General features: G+C 50.8%; 6 protein-coding genes across 6 annotated transcripts; 4 read left to right on the forward strand and 2 right to left on the reverse strand.

Moving 5' to 3' along the window:
- Nucleotides 1-382: 382 nt before the first annotated feature.
- Nucleotides 383-1,811, reverse strand: J7T55_004850 (uncharacterized protein; the record flags this gene model as incomplete). The annotated part of the gene is made up of 4 exons (XM_053130582.1): nucleotides 383-1,090; nucleotides 1,167-1,403; nucleotides 1,469-1,554; nucleotides 1,613-1,811. 4 exons carry the CDS (start codon nucleotides 1,809-1,811, stop codon nucleotides 383-385), a joined length of 1,230 nt encoding a protein of 409 aa, XP_052991276.1.
- A 1,105-nt stretch (nucleotides 1,812-2,916) lies between these two features.
- J7T55_004851 (uncharacterized protein) lies at nucleotides 2,917-3,660 on the forward strand (the record flags this gene model as incomplete). The annotated part of the gene is made up of 1 exon (XM_053130583.1): nucleotides 2,917-3,660. The coding sequence occupies one exon, from the start codon at nucleotides 2,917-2,919 to the stop codon at nucleotides 3,658-3,660; it is 744 nt and encodes a 247-aa protein (XP_052991277.1).
- Nucleotides 3,661-5,113: 1,453 nt separating this feature from the next.
- J7T55_004852 (uncharacterized protein) lies at nucleotides 5,114-6,816 on the forward strand (the record flags this gene model as incomplete). Its single annotated transcript, XM_053130584.1, has 3 exons — nucleotides 5,114-5,153; nucleotides 5,214-5,479; nucleotides 5,536-6,816. 3 exons carry the CDS (start codon nucleotides 5,114-5,116, stop codon nucleotides 6,814-6,816), a joined length of 1,587 nt encoding a protein of 528 aa, XP_052991278.1.
- A 1,056-nt stretch (nucleotides 6,817-7,872) lies between these two features.
- On the forward strand, nucleotides 7,873-8,192 carry J7T55_004853 (pua rna binding domain-containing protein; the record flags this gene model as incomplete). Its single annotated transcript, XM_053130585.1, has 2 exons — nucleotides 7,873-7,983; nucleotides 8,055-8,192. The coding sequence occupies 2 exons, from the start codon at nucleotides 7,873-7,875 to the stop codon at nucleotides 8,190-8,192; spliced, it is 249 nt and encodes an 82-aa protein (XP_052991279.1).
- Nucleotides 8,193-8,691: 499 nt separating this feature from the next.
- Nucleotides 8,692-9,434, forward strand: J7T55_004854 (uncharacterized protein; the record flags this gene model as incomplete). The annotated part of the gene is made up of 2 exons (XM_053130586.1): nucleotides 8,692-8,735; nucleotides 8,864-9,434. 2 exons carry the CDS (start codon nucleotides 8,692-8,694, stop codon nucleotides 9,432-9,434), a joined length of 615 nt encoding a protein of 204 aa, XP_052991280.1.
- A 1,529-nt stretch (nucleotides 9,435-10,963) lies between these two features.
- On the reverse strand, nucleotides 10,964-12,675 carry J7T55_004855 (uncharacterized protein; the record flags this gene model as incomplete). The annotated part of the gene is made up of 3 exons (XM_053130589.1): nucleotides 10,964-11,600; nucleotides 11,679-11,749; nucleotides 12,430-12,675. 3 exons carry the CDS (start codon nucleotides 12,673-12,675, stop codon nucleotides 10,964-10,966), a joined length of 954 nt encoding a protein of 317 aa, XP_052991281.1.
- Between the last annotated feature and the right edge of the window lie 3,789 nt (nucleotides 12,676-16,464).

Genomic DNA, 16,464 nt, shown 5'->3' on the forward strand with positions numbered 1-16,464 from the left:
TCCACCTGCCACGTCATGAGCTATCACACAGACACCTAGGAAGCAGATTAGAAGATCGTTCTATGTCCTCGCTCTCTGGTTGTTCCTTAGTTTGCGATACTTTTCAAATTTCTATGGGAGAAAGAAACAGCAGTAGATGGCAAAGCACCAATCGCGTGGTCACTAGCCACTAGAATGTGGTCGCGCAATGCTGTACGACAGCGCTGGACCACAAGTACTCAGCCAAGGGCCGGCCGCCACAATAGCCACACGTGTTGGTTTAAGACAGTAAACTACGCTTAGTAATCGGCAGTAAGAAATATTGAAACTAGATACTCATGAATTTAATATGACTGGCGTTCTCTACAGCGAAAGCAAAAGTTGAAACGATCAATGAAATCCCTTAATACATGTCCACAGCGAGACGGTTGTTCTCCGAGCGAACGACAGTGGTCCCTGAACCTCCGAGCACGTATGCGTTCTGCTGGCCCACGACAGCCATCTCGTGGTCGCTAGCGGCCTTGTTCGGCCCGCCAGCCCAGTAGCCCTGCGTGGTATCGAGCACGACGGCGCCGTCGGCGCGCGTTACCTTGGCCGCCTCGGGGGCGCCGCTCACAATGTCCTGTGTGAAGCCCGCACTCACGCCTTTGCCATCGGTTGCCGAGATGACAGCCGCACCGTCGCAGCCCATGATGAGCGATATATTGCCCCAGGCGCAGCCGTCGTCAGCCCGCAGCTGAAACTCGACCCAGGTCGCCGGCTGCTGCGTTCCGCGCTGCACGCGACCCTTGAAGGAGCTGTCGAGAGCTACAAACTGCGTCTGGCCACCCTCAAGCGTCACGCTCGCCGTGGTGTTGTTGAACTCGGGATTCGCCCACCCATCGCCGTTGGCCGTATTGTTGTAGAAGTTGTAGTTACACTGTGTCCCGGACTTGTTAGTCAGGACGATCCCTGGACCCTGTTGCGCGTCGGCGTCGGCAGCCTGAGCCATGAATATGAAGGCTGCAGCTGGTTCGGGCTCTTTTGACCCACCTGAGGCGCCCAGTGTAGGATTGGCGTTGCCATCGTTGTAAGTGATGATGATGTCCTGACTGCCGGGGGCAGCCGAGCTCTATTAAAGTCAGTTAGTATTAGCCATGACAAAGAAGAATGAATTCTCGTCTTGTGGGCGTAGGTACGCAATTTACCTGATTGTTGTCGTTGACATCTCCCTTGAAGTCACCCCAAGCGCCGATGCCTATGTAGGTCTTGCCGTTGGCAAAGCTGCGAACCCAATTCTCCAGCGGCGGGTTCTCCTTGGTAGGTCCAATATAGACAACCTTGCCCTCCCCGTTGATGATGACTGCGCTTCGGATGGCATCTTTAGTTTCCTGGCTGGCATTGTCCCAGGCCACCTGAGCATCTTGCATGTAATCTGGCGCCCCCTTTATTTTTTTGGAGTATGAATTAGTCTCTAAGCCAAACAAAAGCGCTTGCCAGAAAACTTTACCTTGCGGGTAGAGTCATTGCCCCAGTGTTGCACTGTGATATTTCCGCCAGAGCCAGCAAGGACGCTGGTATCAAAGACGTCGTTTCCTGTGGCCAGTGGTTAGCGGAGTTGGTCGAGGAAATCAATGCTGACACAAATACATACCTCCCCAGCCGGCCTTGGTAACCTCAACTTGCTCCCCCTCACGCCCTTCATGGACGGCTATGATAGCGCCAGAACTGCCGTCTGGCGAATCAAAAGTATGCATCTGACCAGCACCTACGGTCGTATCGTTCTGTCCCCATCCGTGGATGTAGAACAGCTGATCATGGTTGGAAATGTTGTGAATGTTGATGACACCCATTTTGATGTTTTGAAGGTGGTGCGCTATATTGTTTCTTGCGGAGATAGAGCAGAATTAGGGGCCAAATGCCTTTGAATGTTTAGAAGTGTTATTGTTCAAGGTGTATGTGATTGAATCTTGGGATTTTCTGCCGTCGTGCTTCTGGCCTTATATATCCGTGTACTCTGGTCTACCTATTGATCCCATTTCGGAGTTTTGCGCCATCACTCTCAAATTGCTGCTATTAATACAACCTGATAAAGCAGAATGTGAAGCTAAACCATTTCCACACTATAGGGACAGACTACACTCTTACACCGCATGAGGCTTATAGTAGGATCAATGGTTAGTAGCACAGCATCAGCGCCTCTGGGGTCCAGTTCGCGATCTGTTAGGTATCATGGGACCCGATCTCAAAGCCACAGAGTATTCCTGCATCGTAAAATCTGACAAGGCTTGATCAGATTTTCGACTTACTCACCGTGCAGTGTCCAAATTAGGTAAGCTCTTACAAGTCGGCTGACCACCCGCTTGACGATTTGATGAAGGCTGATGTAACTCGCCAAATTAAAAGTTACGGAGTCAGCCGAAGCATGTGCGGACTCAGCCTTGCATTGAGTTCGTCATCTAAGAGGCTAGTATGCAACTGGTAGGTGCCACAGCATATTGGCCCGCACCAAAGTTGAATGAGTACCCAGGTAGCTAGGTATGGCGCTTGGGCTGAGTAATTGAATGTTTAGGATGAGTATTCTAGCTATTATTTTACAGACTCGAACATCTGTGAGGCGGTCAGCATCTCAATGTTGACGCCCCGTATAAGCCTAATGGCTCAAGGCATCCTTCGCAGAGGCCGACAACACACCGCCTCTCATCGTTTGCGATCACGTTAGCCTGCGGTGAGGCTATGTCAGAGACTCTGTATTAGATGCCGTAAAAAAGTCCAGCATCAAGTCTTGTATACTCAACACTTCCTTCACAAAACAATAAAACGTGCCCCCCCAGGGTTCAATTTGTTGCAACCCGCACATTTGCTTCCACACCAAGACACTACAATCCAAAACTTGAACTCATTCATTCCCTAACATCAACCCTTTTTGAATATATCTTGCAAACAACGTTCGTCATCATGGTTATTAGAAAGCGAATGCTCCTCTGGGATTACACCAACACAAACAGCTTCCCGCAGCAGCTCGATCAGGTTCCTCTCGACAATGATCATCCCACATCCTCGGTCTCTAATTGGAACGCGTGGGTGCCTCCTGAGCTCAAGGGCCGGGCGCCTTTCCGGCCCATGATCCACTTGATAGATGAGACGCAGGGCGACAAGTGGCAGTGGATCCTGAACAGCGACCAGCCGCTAGTACTGTACTTCAACGAGCCAGAGCGTAACGGGATTAGCCCACAACAGGCCGCAGACATCTGGCATAATCAGGTCCTGGAGCTGCGTAGTCGCGGCAAGCAGCTGTGCAGCCCGTGCCCGGCATGGACTGACGATGGCCGCGCCTGGCTCGAGCAGTTCATGGCTCTTGTCGCCGACAGCCCCCCGGACTACCTCGGTCTGCACGCCTACAACACTGACGCTGGCGCCACGAAGGCCTATCTCGAGGAGATGCACAACCGTTACGGCCTGCCCATTATCGTCCACGAGATCGCCTGCGTCGCGCGCAACTACGACGAGGTCCTTGCCTTCACCGTCGACCTGGCCAACTGGATGGATGAGCAGGACTTTATCTATGAGTATGCCTTTTTTGGTTGTATGGGTCATGTCGCCGACGACTTTGTCAGCCCTGACGCCCAGCTGATGAACCCCGACGGATCTTTCAAGGACCTCATGTATAAGTTGATGTTCGATCAGCCTATGCATGTCTAGGCGCTGGATCAAAGGCAACGTGGAGGTTTTTGGGGGGGGGGGGGGGGAGACGGGTTGGGTGTTGTTTGCTTAGATATATATGAAGTTTAGAATGCTTTGAAGGTTCTCTATGACGTTGATCTAAATTTCCAAAATTTCCTGGGCTTACAGACGTTAATCTGCTCTATCTCCCCCCCGACTCTTTCTGTGAGAATATTGAGTCCGATGGTTTTGCAATCAGAGTCACAGGTATGATGCAGCTGTTATGTTATTCGTTCCAAATTCTCTCCCATTTTGAAGAACAGTGTTGTGGTTGCTGAATTGAAGTTTACACAAATGGTGACACTTGGGTCTTTGTCTTCTCGCCAAAAGACACATGAAAATAGTTGAGTATACAAAAACTGAAGTATTCTGCTCAATTGATTTGTGCAAAATTTCGATTGATTAGAAGCGCAGCTTACTCTCACCGATTCTTGAAGTCGAGATCGTGCGTTCAACCATTGATTAGAAAAATCTGAATGCACTGGGCTTGCTGGTACCTCTAAGAGCCCAGGCAGAATGTCGTACCACCCTCCACGCTGATGTAGTGAGCGCCTCTATCCAAATTGGCTGAAGAATCATACGATCGTATGTTCTTGAGATATGAAGTCCTTACACATAGAGAAACAGTCCTTGTTGTATCTAATTGTGGCGCATGCAGCAAGGTGCTTACTAAAGGCTGAGGTCATTCACAGTCCGAATCTCGGACCATCCCGCCTTGCAATTGCCATTTCAGAAAAGCAGCCCCTCATGTGATAAGAACGATGTTCACTGTCAGCTGAGATGGGGGCTTATATGAGATTGAACGACGACCGCAGGGCAGAGAAGTGGACCGCGGCTAACATGTAATAGGCATACGCATATCTTCAGGCATATCTTCGGCCTCAATGTGTCAGCAAACACTTCTCACGGCCCCATTGAGGCTTTTGAAGCTGTGTTGTCTCGGGACGCAGCAGTGGCTTACGGCATTTAGCTGGTTAGTAAATCCTCAGCATCAGACGGCGCTCTTAGCCTCCGGTGGCTTTGGTCTCATGTGAGTCAGTCTATGTTATCCTTTTTGAGTTACCATCACTCTGTCAGCTAGAGATGAGCAGAAAAATTAATGACACAATTGCAGCCTTCGTTCAACCCTCGTCATAGGCCCAAAAAAGCAATATTCGAAAACAGTGTTCTCACTTGCTGCAATTTGATAGGCTTTGGCAGGTACATGTTATAGTAATATGCGACTTGGACAACCAAATTGGGTAATACCACCTTTGAGGGACTTGATGAGATTGTCGGGTTCTTGTGAAGGCCTCGAGTATATAAGTACGGACGAGGCCAGCCCATCTGTAGTAGACTGGTCTGCATCCATCTTATTATTCTCGCAGCTCTAGTCCCATACATAACTAAGAATCCCATTTCGAACTTTACCGTTTCTATTTACAAGCACAAAATGTCTGACAACAACTCCGCCGTTGACGCTCACAACACAGGTGAGTTTCTCTAGACACCCCGACCCCTCTGGAATGCACGTCACTAAGTCTGTGTCCCAGCTCGCCGCTCGGCTCCTGGCCAAAACCGACCAGATCTTACCTGGGACGATAACCTGGCTCAAGATGCGAAGACATATGCCCAGCATCTAGCGGACACCAACACATTCGAGCACTCGGGGGCTGCTGGTCAGGGCGAGAACCTGTACATGTCCAGTGGGGATGCCAGTCTGACTGATGCTGTCAACGCGTGGCTTGACGAGAAGCCCAACTACAACGGCCAGAAAATCCCGGACGGCAATTTCGGCAGCTATGGCCACTACACTCAGGTGTGTGTTAACCTCCCCTTTTCCAACTGCATTTATTGACCATGCTTTGTGATCAGTGTATCTGGCCGACAAGTACAAAAGTCGGCCTCGCTGCCGCCGTGGCCTCGAATGGCGCGACTTACATAGTCGGCAGGTACACACCGCCAGGGAACTGGATGGGCCAAAGCGCTTATGGAGACACGGACAACGTCTCAGCGGCAGAAGCGACTGACAACGCGCCATCCGGCCCGTCGCAGTACACTGTCGTCGATGGCGACTCCATGTGGAAAATCTCGGAGAAGCTCGGAGTGTCCTTGGATGAGCTCAAGAGCCGCAACCCACAGATCCAGGGTCCCGACTTTGTAGTGCGAAAGGACGACGTGCTCACGGTGCCTTGCGAGTCTTCGCAGAAGCAGTTCGGTGTCAAGGTCCTGTCGGCTATCCAGAGCGGCGGCTCCGGCTACGTCGTCGTCCCGGGCGACAGCCTCTGGGCTATCGCGCAGAAGCTCGGCGTGGATGTCGAAGCGCTCAAGGCGGCCAACCCTGACGTCCAAGGACCGGACTACCAGGTCAATATTGGCCAGACTCTCAATGTCCCAGGGCAGGGTGGTGGCAAGTACACGGTCGTTGCCGGAGACACTATGTATAGTATCGCTGAGAGGTCCGGCGTTAGCCTGCAGGACCTGCAGAGCGCCAACCCTCAAGTGCAGGGACCTGACTACGCACTTCACGAGGGTGACGTGCTGACGATCCCGGCTGGAGGCCACGCGCCTGCTGGCCCACCTGTGTCCGGCGGGGCCGGCGGTGTTGTGCACTACAGCGGGCCGAGCAGCAACTTCCCGGGGCCGGACAAGTGGGTATCGTGGGAGACGATGGCGGCGCACAACGCCGAGGTGATGAACACGACGGGCAACTCGGCGCAGGAGACGCAGTGGGTGTTGGATGCCGTGAACACGGTCGCGGGTGAGGTGGGCATGGACCCGCGCTGCATACTGGCGGTAATTATGCAGGAGTCTCACGGCAAGGTGCGTGTCAACAGCACCACGTCGCCTGGCGCCGGCATCAACAACACTGGCATCATGCAAGCCCACAACGGCGCCTCGTTCGATGAGGGCGACCCTCAGGGCTCCATCCTGCATATGGTCCGCGACGGTGCCGGCGGCGTCCCGGGACCCACGGGCGGTGATGGCTATAAGCAGCTGTTGGAACGATATGGCAACGACTTTTACGTCGCTGCTAGGGGCTACAACTCTGGAGACCTGGGGATCAACCACCAGGACCTGAGCTCGGGCGGTGGGGCGACGAATGCGTACTGCTCTGATATCGCAAACAGGCTGTGTGGTGTTGATCCTAACTAAGGGGTCGATTAAGTATCTAGGTAATAACCACGCGGCAAAAGTAATATTGGGCCGAGTTTTGTACATGAGGAAGAGAAACCAGAATTTGTAAAGGACGTGCTGTGACGGAATATTATGATTACATTATTGCTATGGAAGAGGATTTGAGTTTCGTCCCACACGAAAGAGGTAGAATATGATTTTGGAAACCCAAAAGTAGTTGTATGGAACCCAAGTGCCGCGAAAGAAGTAGGCTGGTGCCTGTTGAAGACCGGCGAAAGTGATTCTACCTCGCGTCGGTCTCATATGTATGAATCAACAGAAAATCACGACTTGCAGTATGTCACTGCGGCCCAGGTGACTTGCGGTTCCCAATGAGCCTCATCTACATGAGAAAAAGCTTCGTAGTGGTGATGGGTGCTGTTTTGTATGGGAGTAAGTGAAGCAGGCTGTCAGGCGACTTCGAGACTTCAGCATTTACGCCCTTGATATACCAGGGATACCAGACTCAACCGTTTGGGGGCAGACATCTTGTTGAACAGTTTCTGTCTGTGTTTTGGAGTTTTCAATGAATTAATTTTCATCCTGACGAGTAAATTATCATATAGAGGAAAATGAACAGAGATTGACGAAATGCGTATTATTCCAAGTGAATCTAGTCTTCTACACTTCATGAGACCTCACATCGCTTCCACGTACCTCGATCATTTCGAGTGGCAATACGTTGTTGGCTAGTTGGTCATCAAACGACGGGTATTTGCAACGGGATACGCCTTGAGGTCGAACTCTAAAGTCTTAAGCCGCGTGGGGGGCGGTGCGTCCCGTCGCAAGCCGGTAAGCCAGTAAGCCTGAGGGGCAGTGATTCGAGCTTCCTAAAGGAGTAATCAGGCCCCATACCAAGCCTACGTCATGCGCTGGCAATCAGACGAATCTCCAGATGCGAGATTCCAGACTCTTTATAACTTCTCTCCTTCATCCACATCGTCTCATATCTCAAATCGCTAAACAAACACCATCGTCAAAGTGCCGCTCTACAGAAGATTACCTAGATTTATCACCCCCAAAATATCGCCCAACATGCCTCTCGTCGTGCCAGGAGTCACCAGCCAGCCAAACAGCAAGACAGAGGAGTGGTCCAACAAGTTGGTCGGCAAGAAGATAACCGACGATGAGGCCTCCAGCGAGATCGTAAGTCGACCCCCATTCTAACACTCCAGGAGACCAGAGTCAAGCGAATACTGACAGGGCCACTGCCTCAGTCTTTCGCAAAGCGAGAGCTTCCGGAAGCCCACAGGATCATTCAGCCAGGCGGAATAGTGACCAAGGACTTCGTTCCTGACAGGCTCAACGTCCACGTCAAGGATGATGGCACAGTCTCCCACGTCACTCATGGTTGAGACGAGCCGGAGGAAGGGGCACGCACTGCTCGGTAGCTGTGTGTGTAGTTGATGTGGACGAAGTTGCTCGAGGGGATGGAGGAGGGGACGCGCATCCATTCTTTACCAAACAACAAGGGATTGATTTGCCTTCATTACGACGCTGCAGCTCCTACATACCTACCTAGCCACGTTTAATGAGAATACGATACCAGTCTCGCGTCCTGGAAATGATCGTCCATAGTAGTGAACATGTAGATCTCGCAGCGTAGGCACTTTGTACTGTGACCATGACCTAAGCCCAGCAGCTACCCCGCTGACGACATGGTGTGGCGGAGCTGATTGGCGACGGCGCCACACCTGGAATTCCTCCACCTCAGTCACCCCGCGATCGCTTCCGCGGGGCATTTCTTGCAGTGAGCAACAACACAGGAAGGTTACTCTTCTCATACTATCAACTGAATACTCCTGCCCAACAATCGGCCCTGGAACTACCAGTGCCTCCAGAGCCCCAGTCAAGATGTTTAAGAAAGAGTCAGTGCCCACCTCACACCAGGAATCACCGTAACAGTCTTCCTGATCAACCTTACTACCCCTCCTTGACACACGACCTTGGATGAACTGATGCGCAATGTTCACCCACCTGTCCGCTACGCACCCACGAGCTCCGATACTGACCAGTACTTGTGCAGTCTGCCGGGCGCTCCTAAGCAAAAGCTCAAGTCTTCGGTACAACGCTCCCTGCGCCAGTCCCTCCTGACCACCTACCCGCTCCTGAACCCATACATCGACGAGGTCCTGCCCAAGAAAGCCTCCCTCAACCAGATCAAACTGCCCGAGCGCGCCTCCCTGTACGTCGCCGATGGCGAGCCCATCTTCTTCCAGCACGACAACGACACTCTCCTGCCGCACCTGAAGCTCGTACACCGCTTCCCCCAGGCCTTCCCGACAGTGCGCATCGACCGCGGCGCCATCCGCTTCGTGCTCAGCGGCGCCACGCTGATGGCCCCCGGCCTGACGAGCAAGGGCGGCCGGTTACCTGAGCCCAAGGAGGGAGACGAGGGCGTGGACGACGAAGGCCACTGGAGCAGGGAACTCGAGAAGGACGAGCCCGTGGTAGTCATGGCGGAGGGGAAAGACCACGCTTGTGCCGTGGGATTGCTGGTGGCTGGGACGAAGGAGGTCAAGGAGAAGGGGAAGGGCCCCGTGGTAGAGGAGGCACACTTCCTAGGGGATGGGCTGTGGAAACTGCATATTGATTGAGACCAACGCTGTTGACTAGACGAGTCCATCTCCGTCTATGTCATGGTGGCGGCCATATCCTCCAGGGCCTGGAATGGGAGATTGGGAGGCTCGGCTCTCCCTAGTGACTGTGAATGGGTTGTTGTGCCAAGATGTGGAATAGATGTCCTCAGAGCTGGTCCAACCTGCTAACAGTGGAGCTCCAGCGCCTCATCAAGGCTCAGTCCTCCACCCTGACGGAGTCTGCTGTTGGTACTGCTTTGGCAGACAGGGCTACAAGTCTCCCAGTAGCAGACATCTGGCAGTAGTTCGTGGGTGCTATTTGGGTTCCGTGGCTAGAATGGAAGGTATACCCTGGTCCTTCGGTATTTCTAGGCAGATCTTATAAGAACCTGAATTCGGCGCATGCAAAATGATCTTGGCAGAATGTTGCAGATCCCTACCGAATTTCCACGGTGATTCTCATAGCAACATTTGACACAATAAGCAATCAGAGCCCCTGTGAAACAGACCATAGATCGATGATGAGGTCAGGCCGGCTGCGTCGGGTCTCAACCGTGAGCTAGAAACCAACCCATTCTTCGTGTCACGCGTGGCCAGTCTAAAGTAGATCTCGTCTTCTTCCTGAGATCAATGCCATAATTTGAGATGAGACCAAAGAGACACTATTGCTCTCGTGCTCTGAGGTCCCTTGCGCTCGCATTTCAGTATTCTGATATTGGTTGGGAGAGTTCACACCGGCTAGCTTCTTAACACGAGGAAGTGTTTGAAGCTCTTCAATACAAATATGATGAAAAAATGCAGGCGTCGTAATTCAATTCTCCCGACAAAGATGCCTTGTATGAGGGGCTTTGTCCACGGCATCCCGATTACTTTCGAGTCTTGCTCTAGTATTCTTGGATATGGTCCATCCAAGTTCCAGTACCTCGAAGCTTAATGACACTAAGAGCAGTTCCATACAGAGACTTGGAGATCAATTGCAAGATTGCAAGATGAGTAGAAGGTCCCAAGGGTAAGGAAATGGACCTTGGAAACACACACGAATCATCACAATTCACCCTGAAGAAGCCATAAATTACGTGAAGATCCATATTTTCCTGTATTTTCGATCTGAAATTGGCGTTGCAGACTAGAACGCCAGAAAAGACTTTTCCCCTACTCTCTCATTCGTTTTGACCGATGACCGCACTATCCTACTGTGCGAAAATGACTTTTGTGGTACCAGAACTCCCGAAAGCACTTTTCCCCTTTTCTCTCACACATTGTGGCCAACTGAGAGCTCACATGGAGACTTCCGACCCCTATGGGCCCTTCTGACGTGAAACGAGAACAACAAAACGCCGTAACTTTTCTGAGAGATGCCATTCAAGCATATTCAGGCATTTGCCTTTCTTTGTAGAGATGCCTGTGCTGAGAAGGCTGGTGTATCAAGTAGAAAATCAAACCAGCCGTACAGGTCTTGAGGTCGACGAAGGTGGTGTCGAGTAGGTGAGCCAGCCGTATCGGATCACGGCATCTGAGCTCAAGGTGGTGGTAGTGTCTGAGCTGCTCTAAATTGTGGGCACCAGCATCTCTTTAGTCAATGCGACGATCAACTGAGGCGGGAACTCGTCGACCATCTCCGCCAGCAGTACGCGAGGGCACGCCGTGATCAGGAAGCTGACGTAGCGGTGGCTCTGGACTGGCAGCTTCTCATCCTCGTACCGGACGCTGTTCTGGTACGCATCCGCGACGTCTAAGACTCTGTCCCTGTGCTTCTCCTCGAGTCCTGCGTTGGGGTGGGCGATCACGTCGTGGTGATATCTCGCCGACCAGTTGCCCATCTCCTGCATGTAGTCGTTCATCATCTTCTTGATCCAGCCACCAATCCTGTCCATAGCCAATCGGTCACAGAGGAACGAGCACTGCAGGAGGTCTGAGAGCGTCGTCCAAGATGGGCCAATGTTGTGGGGGGCCTCTGGGTGGCCGGAGGAGATGAGCATGACTAGACGCTCGAAATGAACGACGTTGACGTCGTCGAGGTCGAGGTAGCCGACCGAGAACTCGCGCATTCCGAGGCCAGTTCGGTAAAGGCGCCTGAAGTAGTCGCTGTGGTCGCACAGCATCTTTTTCGAGTAATCGATCTTGCGGTGGCAAACCGCCTCGCCCATCTCGTCGCACACTGCCAGCCGGATCTTGAGCTTAGGTCTGCCGGAATAATGTCAGGTAAATGCTCTATATATCGTTCTGGAACACCTCAAAAGGCGAGGAGGATAGTGGACTTACCCCTGCTTGCAGAAGAGCAGGTACTCAGGCCAGCTGGCGAAGTTCTCGGGAAGCGTGTCCTCGTTGACAGGCTGGAGTTAAGTACGCGTCAGTATTGACAAGAGTCTGAGGGAGTTTGCAATGCCAGAGATGCGACAGCCTTGACAAGACTCTGAGAGATCTTGTAGTGCAGGGATGCAGGGATGCTGCAGACTCAAAGGTGAAAGAAGTGGTCGATGGAAGTTGAGAGGACAGGACTCGGAGATGAAGGGGGAGGAAATGGGTATAAATAGTTTGAGGAACCTCGCCAGCAGAGACATTGGACAACCTGAACAATCAAACAATGTGATAGCAAAGAGATTCCAGGAGAAATACAAGACGAGTTGACCAATGAAACAACGTGCCGCCGAAGACGGGACGGATCTTTCAGACGGAAGACGAGACGGTGTACCCAATGATGGACATGTAATAGGAGATGGGTCGAAATACCAAAACATATCAGACGGAAGGTATGTCTAAATCAGGAGTACAGGACAGAATATTCGAGAACATATTAGAATGAAACATGAAGAACAAGTTTAATTGGATAGGAAAATCACAGCACCAGGGCATACATGAGACGAAGAGCACAAAACTCCAAAACAAATGTACATAATAAGAACAGGCGGAACATGAACAGACAATTTAAACTATAAAGAATGAAGGTAGTGTATTTGCAGGTAAGAGTATAAAGACGAAAAGGCATTAACACTTGTTTGACTGGAAAACTTACCGCTCCAAACTTGTCATAGAAGGGCACCTGGCCCTCCTCGTCCTCGGCTTCCCCAGCAACGCTGGTATCCTTGATGATGGTGATGTCTCCCTCCTCATCGGAGGCAATGCTAGACTGTTTAGCAGGGGAGGACGATCCACCGAGGTGCATGTCTGCAACATGAGAGGACAGAGAGGAGACAGAGTCTGTGTCACTTCCGGTGGCGACAGCAGCATTCTGCGCGTTGTCCTGGATGTTGGAAGACATGATGAATATGTGGGACTTGTCTTGTAGGTAAACCTTGATGGGGTAAAGCTGCAGTGACTGGATGAGGCTGTGTACTGATTGGGGAACCCTGTACTGATGGGGGTGTACTGATGTGGGTGTACTGGTGTGGGTGTACTGATGTGGGTGTACTGATGTATGTGTAGCTTTGGTGGAGAGATCTCTGTAGGTAGATGCTGACTTCTCGAAGGACGGTTTGGAAGGCTCGATAGGTAGATGGTATCTGTCAAAGAAGTTCTTGAAGACTCGGTCAGGAGACGAAGAAGTAGCTCTTGGGCTTAGCTGTCAGGAAGATGGTCGTTGTCGAGGTTGTGGGAAAGGAAGGAGAATCTCGTCAGTTCTTGGTGTGGAGGGAAACAGGTTTAAATAGTATTTGTCAATTGGTGATGGAAAGCAAACTCATCACCAGAAGACCCATTGGCTTTATTAAAATGTAAGACTTCAACCATGGCCAGCAAAATGGCTGTATTGTGGTGAAGACATCGCGGAGTCCGCCATAGCTCCTTTTTACCTTTGCACCGCGGACTTTGCTAGACGACAAATTCACTGAAGTATTGTCATCCAAGAAACCGAATAGAGGGTTAGGCTTGTAGCCCCATCTGTCATGAAATTTTGGACTGGTAGACTGCCATTGTTCCCGCGCTGTAGGCAAGTGTACCTGCTTCGGATGTGGAGGAGGCATTCCGATCGAAGTTGCTGGTGGGTTCTTGAGACCTTGTAGGTCTTCGAAGTCCTTCAAAAGACTTGATATCAAAGAATATCTGACAATGCGGAACTCTAGATGATGATTGTTCCCCAATATCAGAATGTGAGAGGCTAGGATATGGAGGAAGTGGAAGTGGTTGATGTTTTGTTGACAAGACGCAGGCAGCCCAGTAGGACATATCCCCATAACGCAGGTAGGTGCCCCTGTAAGGCATCATTGTCATGCAGGCCACCGCTGCTATTCTGTCAGGCGCAAGCAGGGAATGCAATCGGATATTCAAAATGGGAAACACGTGACAGCATGATGAACTGATTGGCTGTGCCTTGAAGCTGCAGTCGTCTGCTTTGTACTTTTTTTCAAAGTTGGCAAAAGAAACCCTGGTTTTGCTGTAGTACATTATTAGCTGAGTTGCCCAAAATAATGCTGAGAGTAGCCATGGATCAATACACTGTTCAGTCGTATCATAAACCTCCAATGTCATCGCAGTAAAGCCGGAATGCCACTGACTGTTACGATACATGATGGCATCACTGTGGGGAGTAACTGGCAGCCCGCTATTCACCAGCAATAGGAGACCCGAGGAGTTCGTTAAACAACAGAACAGGATCAGAAATAGGCCTTGCTGTAGCACTGAAGGCATTTGTCCACTATCTCGGTAGAAGCTTTTGTGAAGGTATGATGCTTATTGTCTTTTCCTTGGTCAGGTAAATCCCTGGGACATTCTGCTGTACGTTCTGTAGTGGAATCAATGCTCGATACATTCAAGAAATATTATAATTATGCCCGTGACATACTTGTTACTTGCTTGACTGAATTTTGCCTGCTTGCCTTTGGGCCTTCAGAGGCAGTCTCCAGCCGTGCATCAGTCTCGTGTGGTCAGCCTGAACTGCCCCAAGATTAATTTGGAAACGTCGCTGAGTAGGGCCACACCCATTCAAAATTATCCAACAATCATTAGTGGAAACCTCTCTTTCATTCAGCCATTCTTTCAGATCCTAGTGCCCTGATATAAAGTTCATAGGGGTCATCTTCTCGTCCTTCTAAATATTTCGGCCGCGGATGTGGTGACCCATGCTTGTACCCAGCCACATATTGTCTTCGAGTCCGCGATGATCTTAGAAACTTGCGCATTCCGGTTCGTAGCTGTTGCTGTCTCATGTGATTCTGCGCTCCTGACGGGGAGGGGGTTTCGATGCTTCTTCGTGCTGTACGTAGATCGACATCGCCGCCTGGGCCACCAAGGTAGGTTTATGCCAGACATTTCTACCGGCTCATGATCTCGTAACTGGTCTGTTTGCAGGTGCGGGTGGCTGACGGTTGTCGATATAGATAGGGGTTGGGTGTCGATCTGGTTTTTGTCTTTGGTAAAGGAGAGAAGAGGCGCTAGAACGTGTTGCCATAAGGAAACTGCAGATTTCGACCCGACGCGCCTGGCACTGATCCCCAGCGGAAAATCGTCTCGATCACTGGTCTTCTTGACCAATTCTGTTGCTTCTGAAACAAACTGTTTTGACATGCGTGCTGCTCGCAGGTCCTCGCCAAGACACAAATGTTTTCCCTTCACTGAGCAATTGCAGCGTACAACTGAGTAGGCATTGATGCTGGTCAGTGACAGACGGTGCTACCATTACTTGAATGCAAGAAAAGGCTGTACAACCTACTGGAAAGAAAACCATGAAGATTGACAGCTCCTGCGGACGAACCACAGCAACCCTGGAATCCCGAGACAGACGATCCCCAATAGTACGTCAAGGCCGGTGTAAGAACTGCCCAGGCAGATTTTACCTGAAATTAACATTGCAGTATTTCCTCTCGACATGGATCAAAAAAATCAAAAAGAGCTCCATCTTCGACTAATTCCTACACAAGCCTGATATCGATGTTGAAACCGCGGTGTGAGCAAAAAATAATATGGTCACCATTCCGAGTAGCGGCATTTGTACTTCAGAAGATCAAACAATTAAGCCGGTGATCTCTTGAATCCGTCTGCAACTGCGCCATGATAGTGCTGTAGACTCAAACCAGGTAGAGGTTCCTGTCAAAGGACGGAGCAATACGAATTCTTGATGAGTTCACGACAAGTATCTCTCCTGAGACCCTGTTCGGCCGGGCTTCAAGCCGGAGCGAATCAGCGGCACGCCGTTCAGGGAGTCCCATTAGCGTCGGCAGAAGCATATTCTCGGACTTCTCTGTTACAAGTGTAAGTTGTGAGCTTTTTGTGACCTGTCGATACATTTTGTATATCTACCGTCGCTGGTAACTTCCGAAGTACCCATCCCACTCTTTCCAGAAGACCCTGGCATCTGTATCGCCTTCTCCCTTGTCCGTGTCCATGCATTATCCATGACGATCCTTTAAAGACCGATGAAGAATAACGAGGCGCCGAGAAAGCCATGGGGTTGCGAAACCGTCAGGACTTCTCTCGGATTCGTTCTCGGTTGGGTGAGTTGGGACGGAAGTCGTGATCGCATTCATTAGTCAAAGGTAGATGGTTCTATTAGGATAATCGTGACCTTGCAGAAGGTCATGGTAGCTTAAGGCGTTAGTGAATACTAGTGAGGCCCTTGAAGTCCAAGTCAGGGATAAGATTTGAGAGATAGGCAAAGTATTTGGAATGTCTTGGTACCATGTATGTAGGGAAGAACCACGCGGGAAAAGAAGATCGGTAGGTGGTGATGGTGCTGATAGCAGAACCATAGATGTGATCGGGCAGAGTGCGTCTGGTTGTGAGCTGACATATTCAGGGAGAGTGGAATGCTGTTGATGGCTTGAAGAATACTAAATCGAGAAGGAGAACATCTGCTGCGCCGACGTCGAAGTAGAAGTGGTAGCTTGGAGGACTTTTAGGTTTAAATGAAGGGTAGAAGGGAGTACCGTTGTTTACTGGGCCGAAATGGGATACCTGGTTGTTGAGCGCGACAGCCTAGAAAGTGCTGGTAGGATCTCGGATCTAGGCACAAGAATTAGAACACAGTGCTCAATGGGGAATGAGGAAGAGTCAAGAGGGGCGTCCACTCTTGAACATTAGGAATGGAGCGATGCAAGTGACCTAGTACATGTTGCTG

Source organism: Diaporthe amygdali, assembly GCF_026229845.1.
Source record: "Diaporthe amygdali strain CAA958 chromosome Unknown NODE_23_length_778278_cov_65_433824, whole genome shotgun sequence".
NCBI lineage: Eukaryota > Fungi > Ascomycota > Sordariomycetes > Diaporthales > Diaporthaceae > Diaporthe > Diaporthe amygdali.